This window comes from Monodelphis domestica, chromosome 1 (genome assembly GCF_027887165.1).
Source record: "Monodelphis domestica isolate mMonDom1 chromosome 1, mMonDom1.pri, whole genome shotgun sequence".
Classification (NCBI taxonomy): Eukaryota; Metazoa; Chordata; class Mammalia; order Didelphimorphia; family Didelphidae; genus Monodelphis; species Monodelphis domestica.
The window spans coordinates 552,164,532-552,182,737 of record NC_077227.1 but is presented as its reverse complement, the minus strand read 5'-3'; the positions used below and the strand labels follow the sequence as shown (position 1 = coordinate 552,182,737).

At 30.7% G+C, this 18,206-nt stretch overlaps 1 protein-coding gene across 5 annotated transcripts in view; it reads left to right on the top strand.

Moving 5' to 3' along the window:
* The window catches only part of SNTG2 (syntrophin gamma 2), a 771,339-nt gene that overhangs the window by 265,813 nt on the left and 487,320 nt on the right, over positions 1 to 18,206 (top strand). For 4 of the 5 annotated variants that reach the window (XR_008915522.1, XM_007476197.3, XM_007476195.3 and 1 more), the window contains exons 3-4: positions 3,358 to 3,414; positions 3,512 to 3,569. Coding sequence is in view for 4 of the 5 variants with exons in the window: in XM_007476197.3 (XP_007476259.1) it covers positions 3,358 to 3,414; positions 3,512 to 3,569 (115 nt within the window). In the remaining variant the exon portion in view is untranslated. The remainder of the gene's footprint in view (positions 1 to 3,357; positions 3,415 to 3,511; positions 3,570 to 18,206) is intronic. The other variant, XM_056813383.1, reaches the window with a different exon arrangement.

The window sequence follows — 18,206 nt, the reverse complement described above, 5'->3', positions numbered from 1 at the left end:
TCATGTACTAATAATATTTACCATTTGTTCATGAAAATTTAAAATTACTACAGTAAGTAGTAAATGTGGGTGAGTTAAGGGACAGAGCAATAGAAGCCTTCAGATGTTCAAACTGACAAATTGAAATCCATGGAACAGTAGGTTTTTTGATACTTCAGATAATACAGAAAAATGATTGTCTGATAATTGCATAAGACTAAACATTTTTTTTGTAAGTTTAAATGAAAATATTCAACAATACAATCTGTCAGTAGTCAAATTTGAAATTGAGTTTAGATGCGAGAGATTTCAACTCTACCTCTAAGGCCAATTTTTACATTTTTTAGTGATAAGATATATGACAGAATAATATACAACAGGCAAGAAGTAATTCAAAAGACCGAGAACTAATATACTGAGTTGCAAAATAAGAAATATCACAAGTGTCCCAAAGATACTTTTCTGTCAGATGAAAGAAATATTGTGGTTAAGGAAGAGATCTTCCTCTTAAAAACCATCTATATTTCACAATATTGATAGTCCACATATAAAGGAATGATAGTGTCCTTTTATATTACTATCAAGAGAGTATATATATATATATATATATATATGTGTGTGTGTGTGTACATAAATATAATGTTAAAATGTAGTTTTTGATTGAGTAATTACTAGCATTTTCATAAATCTTATGTCACAAAAATTTATGAATATAAGAATTAGTTTTAATTCCAGTGAAATTGTTGGATAATTCCTTTGGAGTTAATTCCCTAAAAACAATTCACTTGTTTATAAAGGGAGCCCTATCTGAAATTTCTAGGTGGCAATAATTTCAAATAGTTAATTTTAAAAGCCAAGAAAATTTACCAATGCTTTATTTCCATTTCAATATTCCCTAGAGTATGTTTTATACAGAATAAATTTTTATATAGACCACAAATAGCTTTCATCTTGTGTTTCATTTGGAAAATTATGTAGTGTTTTCAATGAGAAGCTCATTCTATACTCCCCTCACAGACCTCCTTTGGGAGATGCCTTTTAATTACAAATCATAGAATATTGTAGTTTCCATAGAACCAAAATATATGATAAGTAAAAAGAGATGTTTATGGTCGGTGTGAGTGAACTTTCACTTATTAACAATAATTCAAAGACTAGAATAAAAATATTATCTGAGAACTATAATGGGCTGTCCATGCTGTTAGAGTGGAGAATAACAAGTAAATAAATATAAAGATAGTACTTATTTCCATGATATATTAAAACACCAAAAAAATCAGTAATATACTTGGAAGATATTCTATATTTAATGAATGCTTCCTTGAATTGAACCAATTTGGAAGTCTCACAGACACACAATTCAGAGCATCTCAAATTCTAAGGGATCTAAAAAGCCATAAATGAGAATTCTCATGTAAAAAACTGCTGACAAATGGTCATCTGGGCCTGAAGCTCAGCAGTTTGGGGAATATATTAACTGTAGACACCATGTATTCCAGTTGGGGACAATGCTATCTTGGAAAAGAGTAGATTTGAAGAGAGAATTATATGAAATATCAGAGTTTTTAAAAAGAATACCATGATTAAAAAAGATTATACTTCTTCCAGTTAGTTCCAGATAGATTTAGGCACATAGATATAGTTCAACAGAAGGGGAAAATATGATTTCCTGAGAGTTAATACACTATCCTAAGGGGGAATATGTTGATTCTTTAAGGTCTTTATCTGTGGGACTTTCAAACCAATTAAATTAAGAGAAGCATTTGGTGTCTAATATATATATGATACTATGTTAGATGCTATGGATAGAAAGACAAAAATGAAATAAAGTAAAAAAAAAGCCCAAGGAGCTTATTATACTCTAATTGTTTTGATAAATAAATGTGTAGGATTTATTATGGGAAATAAAGAATGTCTTAAATCATAAATCAACCCATAAGCATGAATTATGATAAATAGTCTAAGCCTTCTCTCAGTTATTAAATATTATACAAATTCAATGGGTGTTCTACAAATCCCAGTCCTAGAAAACAACTGTTACACTTTCGTACATGCTACCTATAATTATCTACCCTGAAATTTTAATTACCAACAGGTGTTTGCAGACTAATAGCATTTTTTCCTGAGACTATATATTTAATTCTTCATAATGATAACCTTTTGTAGGAAAATTTACTATTGTGAAATTTATGGTGCTGTTTACAACAGATAGTAATTTATAACTCAAACCACAGCTTAACTTAGATAATGATAACAATGTTTAGATGTAGTTAAAACATAGGGAAGGCTTTATCAATTCACAACTTCTTTGATTAACAATCTCACCTCTGAAGAACTAAGAAGGAAGGAAAAGAGAATTCACTAAGCAACCAAACCTGTAGCACTTATTTCAGGAAATAAAATACATCTCCTTTAAAGGCAGATAGAATAGAAGTAAAAATAAACGAGTGAAGATAAGAGCATATTCTACACAGGCATACTCTAGAGACAAACAGTGATCATAATTACTGTGATAGAGATAGAGAAGAAAGAAGCATGAACATTAGATTCTAAAACTTAAAAAGTCATAATTGTAATATTTTACTATAGTCCAAACCTTCTTAACCTGATATGAACTTATATATATATATTTTCAAAGAATTTTCATAGTTGCTAATTTATTTCCTTTCTAATACCATAAATTTTGAATTATATATTTTTAAACATTTTAAGATTATCTCCATTAGTTTAACCAAACTGCTAAAATACTTACCGGAACTAAAGTGTTTAAAACTCCACTTGAAGAGAGAGAAGAGAATATTGCTAATGACATTATACTTACCATGTAGGTTTTGGAATGGAATGAGAATCCACCAAAGTAAACTTAGAAGAAAAAGCTAGAAATGTCAAAGAACCAGGAGAATTGTAGATATCTATGGAAATAAGGTAGGATTAATTAGGATGTGGGGCCAACAATCTCTAAAGGTAAATGTGTCCAAAAAAACAAAAATAAAGACTACAAAAAAAGGCAATTGGTTTTGGCAATTAGATCATCAATGACCTTCGTGAAAATGGTTTCACTAGAGCCATAGTAATTGCAATTAACTTTTATGGTTTCGAAAAACAAATAATGTTCAGTGAGTAAAGGTAACTTTTTCAAGGTGTTTCGTAATGGAGAAAAGGGAGATGTGCTGGTAAGCTAAATAGGGAAAAAAAGTCAATGAAATGTGTTAGTACATTTTCTCTAGATAGTATATTCCTATACTTAAATGTTGCCATTTTGATTTTTTAAATGTATATATCCATATAATGCTAATTTATTGTACACACATTTAATGGGTATGCATATTTTGGCATTGTATTTTAAACTAAACTTATTTTGTCTACAATTTTTTAAAGCACAGAACTGTTACACTTCACAGACAACCTGTCGGTGGCTTGGGCCTAAGTATTAAGGTATGATTTTGCTCCATTTCTTTTATTTTCTTCTCAAGTTGAACATGTGAATTGAAAATAATATTTTTCTTTTCATTTTGGTCAATGTGTTTTCCAGGGTGGTGCTGAACACAAGGTACCTGTCGTCATCTCAAAAATTTTCAAAGATCAAGCAGGTAAAAGAACAAACATTTCCCCTATAAAAGTTATGTTATATTATTTGAGAAAAAAATTTATGATATAGTTGAAAGTGTGTTCTAGTTAGAAGAACTGGATTTGAATCCTGACTCTTCTGATTGCTCTTCATGGTAACTTGGACAAGTTCATAACCTTTTTAGTCTTCAGTTTCCTTCTATATAAAATGGAGAAATTTGACCAATTTAAATGCAATGTACTTCATGATTCATTTTAAGCCTCTGATCTTTTAGAATTATTTGACATTTTTAACCTATATTAGGACATGTTGTATGTTTTCTTTGAAAGTTTAATTCCTTTGCTCTGTTTTCTTTATTTAATTGACTTTTATCTTTATTTTTTAATTTAAAATTTATTTTAAAAGATTTTTTCCATGTTTACCATGTTTCCATGATTTATTTTCCCCTCCCTCCTTCCAGAGCCACCAAAGCAATTCCACTGAGTTTTACAAATGTTATAACGTGATACCTATTTCCATATTATTCATTTTTGTTATTGAGTGATTTTAAAGCCTTAACCCCAAATCACACTCTCATATATACATGTGACAAGTGATAAGTCATATGTTTTTCTTTTGCATTTCTACTCCCATAGTTCTTTCTCTTAATGTGGGTAGCAAACCTTTACATAATTCCTACGGTAGGGTCCTGACTTGTTGCATTGCTACAAGTAGCAAGGTCCACTGCATTGGATTATTCCATAATGTTTTACTTTCTATATACAATGTTCTTCTGGTTCTGCTCTTTTCACTCTGTATCAGTTCACTGAGGTTCTCCCAGTTCATATGGAAAGCATCCACATACTCAATCTTACAGCACAATAATATTCCATCACCATCATATACCACAATTTGTTCAGTCATTCCCCAATTAATAGATACCCTCTCATTTTCCAATTTTTTGCCACCATAAAGAGTGTGGCTATGAATATGTTTGTACAATTATTTTTTCTCATTATTTATTTAGGGTACAAATCCAGCAGTGGTATAATGGGATTGAAGGGCAGGCAGCCTTTTAAAGCCTTTTGCACACAATTTCAAATTGCAGAAAATCCAGAATGGCTGGGTTAATTCACAACTACACCAGCAGTGTATTAGTGTCCTGATTTTCCCACATCCTCTCCAAAATTTATTATTTATTATTTTCCTTTACTGTCATATTGGACAATATGCTAAGCGTGAGGTGATACCTCATTGTTTTGATTTGAATTTCTCTGATTATAAGAGATTTAGAACACTTTTTCATGTGCTTATTGATAGTTTGGTTTCTTTATTTGAAAACTGCCTATTCATGTCCCTTGACCATTTGTCAATTGGGGAATGGCTTGATATTTTGTACAATTGACTTAGATCCTTATAAATTTGAGAAATGAGACCTTTGTCAGAGATTTTTCTTTTAATTTTTCCCAATTTGTTGCTCCCCTTCTAATTTTGGTTGCATTGGTTTTGTTTGTAAAGAAACTTTTTAAATTTAATGTAATCAAAATTATTCATTTTTCATTTTGAAATGTTTTCTATCTCCTTTAAGTTTTCTTAAATTCCTTCCTTTCCCATAGATCTGACAGATAGACTATTCTATGTTCACCTAATTTGTTTATGGTTTCCCTTTTATATTTAAGTTAGTTACCAACTCTGAATTAATCTTGGTATAGCATATAAAATGTTGATCTAAGCCTAATTTTGCTCACACTGTTTTCCAATTCTCCAGGAAGTTTTTGTTCCAAAAGCTGGAATTGTGGAGTTTATCAAACACTATCTTACTACTGTTTTTCCCCCCGAGTCTATTCTATTGGTCCACCCTTCTATCTCTAAGCCAGTACTAACTAGTTTTGATGATCACTGCTGTATAGTAGAGTGTGAGATTATTTAATTGACTTTTAAAATAGCTTAAGAAAATGATCTATATATATTTGCTAGTCCAGTTCTCCCATTTTCTATTTTTTAAATTGCAATGATAAAAATTAGCAATGAACACATCACTATAGCCATTGAAATATCAAAGCACAATTGTGCATTAAAAGAATAGATGATATAATTGCTTTAAACAACTATATAATTTAATTTCCACAAATAAACCTTGATGTAGAGCTATTTATATTAAACATCTCCCATCAAATAAAAGGGAAATAGACATATAAGATTTTCACTGCTGCTACCCACTCTTGTTATTGGAAAGTATAGAAGGTTAACTACATATTTTAGTTCATATAGAATATGGGTACCCTAGAATAAGGAAGTTCAGTTTCCATAAGTGTAAGACTTGTTGTGAAACCAAATGAATGACCTTTAGTGGTCATAGTCTGTATCATTAAACTGTAAAAAGTCTATCATATTTTCTCCTTTGTCACCATTTTCTATATTTTTAGATCAGTTCTCTTTTCTTTTATCTACTGTATCAGCAACTTTATATTCTTTTCCTTATTTGGGGATGGATCTCTGGTCTCTTTTATAAGTTGACTCATATATGTTATGTCATTTAATACATCTAGTCTCATAATGATTGATCACCACATATATCATTTAGACTGGTAGAATATATGGTAGAATACATATGATTAAGTAAGGTTATTAGGTACCACACTAAAAAAAACAATAAAATTAAAATAATATTTGAGATAAAGAGCAGGAAAAATTATGATAGTGACTGACCCCTAATATAGGTAATCATACTATCGTTTATTAGTTGTTTAGTCATGACCACTTTTCAGGAACCAATGGATCATAACATCTATGGGATTTTCTTGGTAAAGATACTACAATCATTTTCCATTTTATTTCCCGGTGATCTAAAGCAAACAGTGGTTATATGATTTGTGTAGGGTCATATAGCTAGTAATTGATTGAGGCCCTATTTGAACTTGAGTCTTCTTGACTCCTGCCCCATCCATTAAGTCACCTAGCTACCTCCTAATAGATGTAATAACTAATGCCAAAGGGACTAATAACTAATTTACTGTCCAGATTTTCTGAGGGATCATCATTATAAGGAGAGTTGATCTCACCTTAATCATCAGAATTCCCCTGGGTACTCATCTTGCCTATAATTTTGTTCTTAGTGGTTCCATGTTCATTTTCTGGCTCTGGCAAATGCTCGGTGGGAGGCAAACTAAATATAATTTACTTTTGTATTACATATTTTGACAACTCCAATTCAGGTACACTTTAAGCAACTTGTCCAATTTCTTCTACAACATTTCTTTTATTCCAAACAGCCTTAAAGCCCATCCTGCCTAGAAAATTAGTTTATAAAATAATCCCAACGAGAAAGAGTGGATACAATCCATTATGGATTTAGTAAGTAAATAAGATAATGCCCATAATATCTAAGAGTAAGGGAGGCAATGAGAGGACTACTTTAATATAGGTCATTGTGATATTATGATTAGAAAGCTGATAATAGACTTTAGATTACTTTTAGTGTAATTGCAGGCATTTAAAAGGAGTAAATGGAAGTCATTCTTTTGAAAATTATTTTCAGCAAATCCATTTTTAATACTTTTACTTTTTATAGAATCATGAAGAAAACATTATTTAAATGTTTCATCACTGTTCTAAAATACAGTCTGTCTTCAGTGTGATTAAATTCAGATGACATAAGGAAAGTGCTTTGCAAAAATTTAAATATTATATAATTGTTAGGTGTTTTAATAATAACATTATTATTAGTACTACTATTACATTTCCAACTATGATTGAAGATGGTGCCTAAATAATAGGAGGGGTTAAAAACAACCCAACCTCTTTTAAATTTTGTAATAGATAGGATTATATTTAATCATGGATTTATAATTAATAAGGTTATAAACACAGCTGTTACTCCTGGGGAAAGGTGATTCATTTCTAGGTTATGTCATTTCTCTTTTGTAGTTTCAAAAATTTGAAATGAATTTAAGAATTAAAAAAATAATTATATGACAGTAAAAAATATGTGATGATAATTCAATCAGAATTAATCACTTAAATCCTAAAAGTTAGCTAAGACCATATGGTCTGGAGGACATAGAACAGGAATCTGAAGATATAGACAGTTATCAATTTTATTTTGTCCAGAATACACAGAAGTATAGTACAAGTGTTCAGATAGAGTTCAAACCATGACCAAGGAAATAGCAAGGAGAACTCCAGAGCAGAAGTAGAGGAACAATTTCTGAGGATCCAATGAAAAGCTGGGTATAGATCACTTAAGAAAAAAGGTGAATATTGCTCACTTACAATCAGGTTTATTGAACCACACATGCTTAATGTGATTAAATTTCACCAAAGCATTTCATTGTATATTTCAAGTGTTAATAAGTATAAAATCAATAGACTGTTCAAAAAGATAACACTGAGTGAAGTTTTCCTGTTTAGTAGAATTGAAATACTGCAAAAGTAAATAAATCAATCGAGTTAGTTATGTTTGAAGATTTTAATGCTACTGTAAACCACATGGTTGACTGAATGATAATTAAAAGAATAGTTTTTTCCCAAAGGATATTGTATTTCCTTAATCTTGTGAAACAAAGATTTTTCAGTTACTCATTTATACTAGGTCCTGAATTTGTGGATATGAATGAGATACTATAATAAAAAAGGTTTGAATAGAAAGAGAAAAGGAAATGTTATGAACAACCATTAAAAAAAAAACTTGAAATTTTTATATACCATGTATATTGGAAAAGAAATATATTTCATCTTTAGCTAAATAAGTGGGGTAGGGAAGCTATATCCAGTACAGTTTCTTATGCTAGAATAACCTTATTTCCCTTTTTGACAGGCTTATTTTACTGAAAGATCAGAGGAATATTGCCAATATGATTAACCTTGATTTGGGCATTTGAGAAACTCTCTCAACTATTCTAGAAGATAGGGCATGTGCTATACAGCAGCATTTAGAGAGATTCAAAGATGTTAATTTCAACTTTGTTAAATAATTGGACAAAAATTAAGAAGGTATCCAGTGGTGTGCTTCAGGGTTCTATCATGGCATTTTTAAAGATTTCTATGGTATTTGTCATAGATCATATATTTAGAGCGAAGAATGACTTCAGTGCAAATCTAGTCCATTCCCCTCATTTACAGATGAAGAAATTGGGGCATATATTTCATAATTCTGTGACTGAGGAGGACATCAAAAATCTAATCTTCAGATTTTGACGATGCAGAAAGTGAGACCCAGGGAGATTAAACGAATTGCCTAATTTACAGAGCTAGTAAAGACTAATGGTAATACTTATAAAATTTGCAGATGAAACAAATCTAGAAAGTATAACAAATATACTGGATTTCCTAATCCAGATTTTTTAAAAAATTCTTTATATGAGAGAATATATGATCAAGCTGAATAAATGGAAATTAATTAGGGATAATTGTGAGATCTTTCTCTAGGATTATATAGAAATTAATTTCCCAGGTACAGAACAGGAAATAAAAAAGGGCTTGCCAACTGTTCATCAGGAAAATATCTGTGGGTTTTAGTGAATTATAAACTCAGTTTAGTTTAGTATACTGCTGATCATAAAATAGCTTAACAATGCATAGATAGCAAAATTTGGAATCAGGAAGACAAAGCTTCGCCTCTTACACAATCAAACTATGTGGCCTTTGGCACGGAATTTCACTTTATGTTTCAGGCTACTCTCCAAGTCTTTTTTGCAGGAGTACAATTGGTGAACTGCCTAGAAAAAGGCAGATCCCAAGACAAGAGTTCCTTCTCCCTTTGCAGGAAATATTTGTTAATGATTCATCTGCAAATGAAAGTCTCTTGAAATTCCTTCCAACTCTGGAATATAAGCATATGAACTTCAATTTCATCATCTGAAAAATGAAGGAATTCCCTCAATAGGAGTTCTTTCTGCTAAAAGTTCAAAAAATGTATTCCAGAAAGACCTAAGTCATTTGAGACCACTTCAGGGAATCTGTGAGATTAAAGTTATTTTCATAATAACATTGTCATTTTAATTTTTTTACATTTAAAGTATATATATATATATATAGATGTACACATATTTCTTTAGTTGTCTATCTATAAATATATGTAATTTTGAGTTTAAATTCTTCTCCCTCTATACATACCTTCCCCAACCCACTCAGAAGGAAAACATTATATTAAACATCTGAAATTACACAAAACGTTTTCATATTAAGCCATGTCACAAAAAAGCAATAAAAATAAAGTGAGAAAAAATAGTTCTCTCTCTGGAGGGAGAGAGAATTTTTCTATTTTTTTTTTAATTCTGAATTTTACAAAACCAAATAAAACATCATTTCCAAATAAAATAAATAGAAAATGTAAATAAGTGAAATCACAAATCTATTTTATGTTTAACTTACTTTTCTTCCCATTCTCTAAAGTCTGGACACTTCCCACTCCCCACATTACAAAATGTATCCAGGAAACCAACATATCCATATGAATTAGGTCTTAAATTATTTTGCCTTATAATTCACAATCTGCAGGTAAAAGTTCCAATTTATTCTTCCATTCTGTAGTTGTATATAATGTTCTCTTGGTTCTATTTATTTCATGGTTCATTTTCCCATGAGTCTTTCCAAGTTTTTTTTTTTAAATTAGCCTTCTCTTTGCTTATTATGCAACAGTATTCCATTACATTCATTGTAATTTTTAGCTATTTCCCAACTGATGGGCACCTCCTCAATTTTGAGTTCTTTTCCACCACAAAGATAAGTGCTATATTGTGGAACATAAGTGTTTTCTTTTTTCCCTAATCTCCTCGAGAAACAGATCTAGCAATAGCCAACAGATCTAGTACTGCTGAATATAAGGTTATACACAGTTTTGTAACCATCTGAGTGGAATTCCAAATTGCTCTCCAAAATGATTGGACCAGTTTGCAGCTCTATCAACAGTTTATTTGTGTTCCTGTTTTTCAATATCCCCTCCAATAATTGTCATTTTGCCCTTTTGTCACTTTAGACATTCCAATTGGTTTGAGATCATATTACAGAAATATTTTAGTTTGCATTTCTATAATCAGTAGTGATATAGAATAGTTTTTCAGACACCTATATATGATTTTGCTTTCTTTATCTGAAAATTGTCTGTTCATATCTATTGCCCACTTATCAACTGGGTAATGGCTCTTATTTTTGTACATTTAACAAAGCTCTAGATATGAGACCTCTATCAGAAGGTTGTATATAAAATTATTTTCCCACTTTTCTGCCTTCCTCCCAATCTTAGTAATATTTGTTTGATTTATAAAAAAAATCTTTTCAATTTAATATACTCTAAAGGTATCCATTTTATGTTCCCCAATGCTCTCCTTTTTGACTTTTGACTTAGATCTCTTTTTGACTTAGATTCCTATCCATAAATCTGAGAGGTATCACATTCCCTCTTCTTTTAGTTCACATCTGCTAGCTCCTTTTATGTCTAGTTATAATATGCATTTTGATCTTATCATAGTTAATGGTAAAAGAGATTAGTCTGTACCTAACTTCTGCCAAAATACTTTCCAGTTGTCTCAATAATTTTTACCAAATACTGATATCTTATCCCCAAAATATGAATCCATGCTTTTGTCAAATTTGCTATCATTTTTACCGTCATTTATTATCTTTTCCATTTCATGTATATATCTTTCTATTTCTTGGTCATATGTAATATAATTTAAAATTGCATATTGCTAGATCTTCTTCCTTTACATTTTATTAAGTATTTTCATTGTCTTGATCTTTTTTCCTTCCAAATGAATTTTATTCTTTTTTCTGACTCAATAAATTAATTTTTTGTAATATAAGTGTGATGTATGGAATAAGTTGATTAGTTTAGGTAATATTGTCTTTTTAATTATATTGGCTTTGTGCAAAGATGGAGGAATAGGGTGTGAAGCTTTCTTGCCTTCCCAATACCTCCCAGAAAAAAAATCAAAAATAACTCCAAAGAACCAATACCAAAAGCAGCAAAAATAGACAGGAGTTGTGAGTGAAGCTGAATGACTAGGGAAAACTACAGAGGAACGTTTCCAACTTCTGTGGCCTCTGTCCCAATGCTTCAGGCCCTGGGGGCAGGACCAGAGCAAATTGTATGAAGTCAAAAGGGGAGCCCTGGAAGACAGGATCAGCAACCTCACCTTGTTTTCTGAGCCCCAGCACCTCAATTCCAAAGGATACCAATGGAATCAGGAAGCTGAGGGCCCTGGGAGCTTTACAACCAAGAATCATATACCAGGCAAAGCTGATCATAAGTATACATGGTAAAAAAATGCATATTTAATCAACTAAAGGAGTTTCAATTATTCCTAGGAAAACCTCAGCACCCCGTAGAAAATTTGACCTATAAGAAATATGCAAAGGTAGTGATGAAAGACTAATCATAAGTGACCCATTAAGTCAAAATGTTTCATTCCTGTATGTGAAAATGTCATCTATGGTCCCTGGGAATGGCATCATTGCCTGAGTATTTTGAAGGGCTGTGTATGACTGGAAGACTTTGGGTCATGGTGAATGCAATGGAATGAGCTAAAACAGTGAAGCAGACCAGAAGAAGATAGGTTAGACTGGCTGTCTCATAAGGAGGAGGAATGAGTGAAGGAACTGCCACAGAGAAAAGGATGAGGGAGTGGAGGACTGGTAAGACTAGAAGCCTATTCTCATCAGACCTTGGATAAATAGAAAATAATATGCACAATTAAAATAATAAAAATCTTTCTCTAGAGGGAAAGAGAAGAGAAGGGAGATGGGATAAGGGAGGGACTGGGAGTTCCCTGGGGAAATTGAGGAACTAAGAAAAGGAAGAGTAGGTTAAGAGATGATGGTTTTAGATAGGTACCTTTTATCATTCTAAGGAAAATTCCATTTATTCTATTGTTCTCCATTTTTTTTAAATAAGAAATGATGTTAAACTTTCTTAGAAGCTCTTTCTGAATCTACTGAAATAATCATATGGTTTCTGTAGGTTTTTATAATGGGTTTGATAAATTATGCTGATATTTTCCCCAATATTAAATCATCCTTCCATTCCTGGTATAAAAGCCTAATCATAAGATATGATCCTTGTGATACATTGCTGTAAACTCCTTGCTAATAATTCATTTTAAATGCTTCCATAAATATTCATTAATGAGATGAGTCTATAGTTTTCTTTCTTTGTTTTCGGACATCCTAGTTTAGATATTCGCACCATATTTGTGGCATCCATAAAAGAAATTTGGTAAAATTCCTTCTTCATCTATTTTTTCAAATACTTTATGAAGTATTGGAGCTAATTGTACTTTGAATGATTTTTAGAATTCACTTGTGAATCAAACTGGTCACAGGGCTTTTTCCTTAGGAAATTAATTGATGACTTGTTTCATTTACTTTCTGAAATAGGGTTTTTTAAGTATTATATTTCCTTTTCCATTAATTTGAGCAATTCATATTTCATTAAATATTCACCATTTCACCTTGATAATTTCTATTTCATTGCTTATAAATTTATCTTTTTTCACATTTGATACTAAGTTAATTTTATTCTTTCTTTTTAAAATCAAATTAACCAATGATTCATCAATTTAATTTTTTTCATGAAATGAGCTCCTTCTATTATTTTTTAGTTAAGTGACTTGATTATTTTCAATTTTGTTAGTCTCCCCTTTGATTTTCAGGATTTTCAATTTAGTGTTTAAGTAGATATATTAATTTGTTCTTTTTCTAGTTATTTTTGTTGTTCTCCCTAATTCATTAATATGCTTTCTCTATTTTTTGATAGAAGCATCCAGAGATATGAGGTTCCCACTAAGTATTATTTTGTTTTCATTTTCTCCCCTTCCTCCCATTCTCTTTATTGATTATTTTATTGTATCTAGGATTTGTTCTTCAACCCATTCTTACTTTAGGATAAAATTATTTTGTATATAATTAAATCTTTGACTCTCCCTTGCCATTTGTTAAATGTAATTTTTATCATATTATAGTCTGAAAAGGAGACATTTAATATTTTTGTTTTTCTACATTTCAATATGAGGGTTTATGCCCTATTTTATGGTCAATTTTTGTGCAGATGTAACATACTGTTGTGAAAATGACATATTCCTGCTTGTCTTCATTCAATTTTCTCCGAAAGTGTATCAGATCAAACTTTTCTTAAATTCTATTTACCACCATAGCTTATTTTTATTTATCTTTAGGTTGAATTTATCTAGTTTTGATTGGGGAATGTTGAAGTCTCCCATTTTTACTATCTATTTCTTCCTGTAATTAATGTAATTTCTCCTCCTTTAGTAATCTTGATACTTTTTCATTTGGTGCACAAATGTTTAGTATTGGTATTGTGTCATTGTTTATGGTACCTTTTTTTAAAGATGTAATTTCCTTATCTTTTTCATTTAGGTAAATTTTACTTTTGCTTTGTCTGAGGTCATGATTGATAGCACTGATTTTTATTTTACTGAAACTGAAGCATAATAATTCTGCTCTAGACTGTAATCCTTACTCTGTGTATATTTCCCTGATTTAAATGTGTTACTTGTATAGAGCAGATTGTGGTAATTGGGTTTTTAATTCACTATTCTACCCTCTTCCATTTTGTGGTTGAATTCATCCGATTGACATTCACAATAATAATGACTAATTATATATTTCCCTCCATTTTGTTTTCTTCCAATGAAACCTCTTCCTCCTTATAATCTTTTACTGTTCACAAATATTTTTCTTCTTATCACTTCTTCCCCCAATTCATTCTCACTTTTGTCTGTCTCCTTTTATTCTCCACTTCTCTCCTACATTTGTATAGGTTAAGAGCCAACTGAGTGTGGATGTTATTCCCACTTTAGACCAATTCAAAAGAGAGTAAAATTCAAACATTTTCTATGTCATCACCCCATTTTTCTTCTCTACTATATTTACTTTTACATGCAACTTTATATGAGATAATTTATCTACTAGCTCTCATTTTCTCTAAGTCTATTCCTCTTTCTTACCCTTTAATTTTCTTTTTTATATATCATCCCATTTTATACAACTTACACCCTTCATTCTGTCTATGTATACTTCTCTCTGACTTAATAGTAATAAATACCTTAAGCATCTTAAGGACCTTAAATATCACAAGTATCATAGTTATCTTGAGTACTCTAATTATCACTCTCATATAGGGAATGTAATCAGTGTAATCTTACTAATTCTCTTAAATTTTAACTTTTCTGTTCAACTTTTTATACTTCTCAAGTATTGAATTTGATTATCAAATTTTCTTTTCATCTCTGGTCTTTTTGTCAGGAATGAATCAATTTCATTAAATATTATTTCCCACATGAAGGATTATACTCATTTTCACCAAGTAGGTGTTTCTTGGTTTTAATATTAGGTTCCTTGTCTTTTGGAACATTATTTTCCATACACTCTGATTATTTAATAAAGAGGCTGCTAGATCCTATGAAATCCTGACTTTTGCTTTTATAGTTGAGTTGTTTCCTTCTGGCTGCTTACATTGTGTGCTCTGATTCTTGGGGTGTATCTGACTGTTTGGGGGAGCAGGGTGAAATTCAGTGGGGTGAGCCAATTTGCATGAGAAACTTTTAGCTTTTATGTCCAACTCGATTCCATTGTCCCTGTTCTTACTTCCCCTGAGGAAGAGCATCACTAGTTTAGTGTGCTGTTCCCCATTCTGCCAGTTCCCCCTAAGGCTATATCTCCCTTCTCACCCAAGTGAAATGGGTCCCTTCTGGTTTACTTAGTTTTAAGGCAGACTCTTTTCTTTATTCTGGAGGTTTGGAGATAGATTTGAGTAAGTTTGAATCAATCCTTACACATTTATCTTAGCTCTTCAAAGTGCATTCTCCCCATTTTACTTTTTAAGAACTTCTTTTCTTCAGTATATTTTGTGCCTCTTTTATAATTTGACCTAATTCTGCATATGTGTGTTGATGTATGTGGTTTGGGTCATATTTAGAGACACAAATTTCTAAACAATTGAATAAATAATTCTACTATATTTTGTATTCCTCACACCATAGTTGAACAATGTGTTGTTTCAGTAACATGTTTCATGAATAGGTGGATAAGTTGACAACTGTCCAGAAGAAGACTTCAAAAATAGTAGAGTCAAAATTTCATATATTTTGATTGTCTAAACAGCATAAGGTTCATCAGACAGATAAATAGAAGACTTGAGAAAGTTAGGACAGCAATGTTCTTGTCATTGAAGAACTATACAATAACAGAAGAAACATATATTTTTGGTCCCAGGGACCAGTCCTCTCTTTCTGTAACTCTTAGATGAATTATTGTTTCACTTGAGTGAAATTAGAATTTTTCATTGAGTCTTTGCTTCCATCTCTTTTCACATTTTCTGCAATGTGAATGTGTAGCACTGCAAAGAAAACAAAATTTAAGTTTCAGTTTAAGATAATAATATTACTAAAAGTTATAACTATCCAAAGTGAAATGGAGAGTCCTTGGAAATATTGGATTCCTCCTCAATACAGGTTTTCAAAAGGAATCTTAATGACAATTTGTATGGTATAGTGTGTGTGTAAATACATATATAAAAATATAATATAGATTATTCTTATTTAGGTGTAATTTGAATTAGATTGGTCTGACTATTTTCTCTAACCAAGTTATTCTGAAGATTTCTTTTTATTCCTGAACTCCATTTGTACATTTCCAACTTCTTATTAGATATTTAAATATGAATACCTCATGTATATTTCAAAATATTCAACAGAACTAATTTCTTCCTTACTCCCAAACAATAAAAGTTTCTTTTTTCAATATATTTTAAAATATTTCCCATTGTTTTGCATTCTTTAATTTTTTTTAATTTTGAGTTATCAATTTTCTTTCTCCCTCCCACACTTGCTACCTACATGAGTGGGTATGAATTTTGATTTTAGTTATACATGTAAGGTCATGCAAAACATATTTCCATTTTAGCCATTTTGACAAATGGCATACACACACAATTAGAAAAATAAAGTTTTAAAATAGTACACTTCATTCTATATTCAGAGTTCATCAGTTTTCTTTCTAAAGGTGAATAGCATTTTTCATTATGTTTCCTTTGTTATTTTCTTCAATCATTATTTTGTTCAGAACCAATTTATGTGGTTCATGCATTGCCCATGACCCTTTTATCTTCCTTTCCACTATATTGATTCATTAATTCCTTATCATGTGAGACAATTTACCCCCAACATTCTATCCTTTTCCCTTTTTGCTGTGTATTATTCTTTCTTATCACTTAATTTAAAAAAATATCCCATTATATTCCACTTAATCCCTATTCTATGTCTATATTATGTTCATTTTCCTAATAGTGATAAAATTCCCAAGTGTCTTCAGTAACGTAATTACCTAATTACTAAGGTATCTTAGTCATTTCAAGTGTCATAGAAATCTTAGACATTTTAGTTATCACCTTCTTTCTAATAATGTAATCAATTTAATCCCAATGTTTCCCTTGATTCTTTTAAGTAAAATAAGTACTTTAGGTATAACTCATACGACAGAAATCTCAAATATCCTAATTATTATTTTCCCATTTGTAAGAATATAATTAGTTAACCCCACTTATTTCTTCAAGGTTTTTTCTCTTTATTTATGCTTTTTGAGTGTCAAATTTAATCATTGAATTTCCTTTTAGCTCTCTTCATTAAAGTAAGAAGACTCCAAATTCCTCTATTTCATTAAATCTCCATTTCTCCCCCTGGAGTATTATGCTCAGTTTCACTGGTTAAGTGATTTTTTGTTGTAGTCCTAATCTTTTCCCTTGCAGAATGACTTCTTATTCTTTAATATAGAAGCTGCTAGATCCAGGGTAATCCTGATTATGGTTCCACAATACATGAATTTTTTTCTGACTATCTTTATTATTTTCACCTTCATTTTGGATTCCATGTATTTTTTTTTAATTTAGGATTTCTTTCAAGAGGTGATAGGTGGATTCTTTCGATTTTTTATTTTAATTCTTGTTAAAAAAAATATCAAGTTATATTTCCCTGATAATTTCTTTCATTATGGTGTCAAGATTCATTTTTTTTATTATGGCTTTTAAAGCAATTCACTGATTCTTTTATTATCTCTCTTGGTTCAGTTTTCCTTATCAGTTTTTCTATTTTTCCACTGAGAGATTTCAAATTCTCCTTTATTTTCATTCCTTTTAGTTTGTTTTATTGACTCCTGATGCCTCATGAAGCTGTTAGCTTCCATTTGTCCATTTCAAATTTTTATCAAGACATTTTCTTATCTGATCCTCTGTACCTCCTTTTTAGGGAATAATTTTCCTTTTTTGAAATATATTTCTTTTTTATAAAAAGCTTTTCTTTAGTAATTTTTTTTGTTCTAAGCTGTTGTTTCTTTCTGACATTTTATTTTCTGATTTTTCTTCTAAGTTTATTGTGGAGCTTTTCAAGGGCTTCATTTTGGACTTGAAATCCTTTAATGTTTTCCTTTGAGGTTTCACACATTTTCATTTTTGTATTGATGGCCTCTTCTGATCTTGTATTTTTGTCATTTCTTTGTTGAAATATTTTACTAGTATCAAGTGTATTCTTTGTATTTAGTTCATTCTGGAGTTATTTTCCCCCCGATATTTTTCTTTTTTTTAACGTTATTTTATTTAGTCATTTCCAAACATTATTCACTGGAAACAAAGATCATTTTATTTTCCTCCCTTCCCCCCTAACCCCACCTT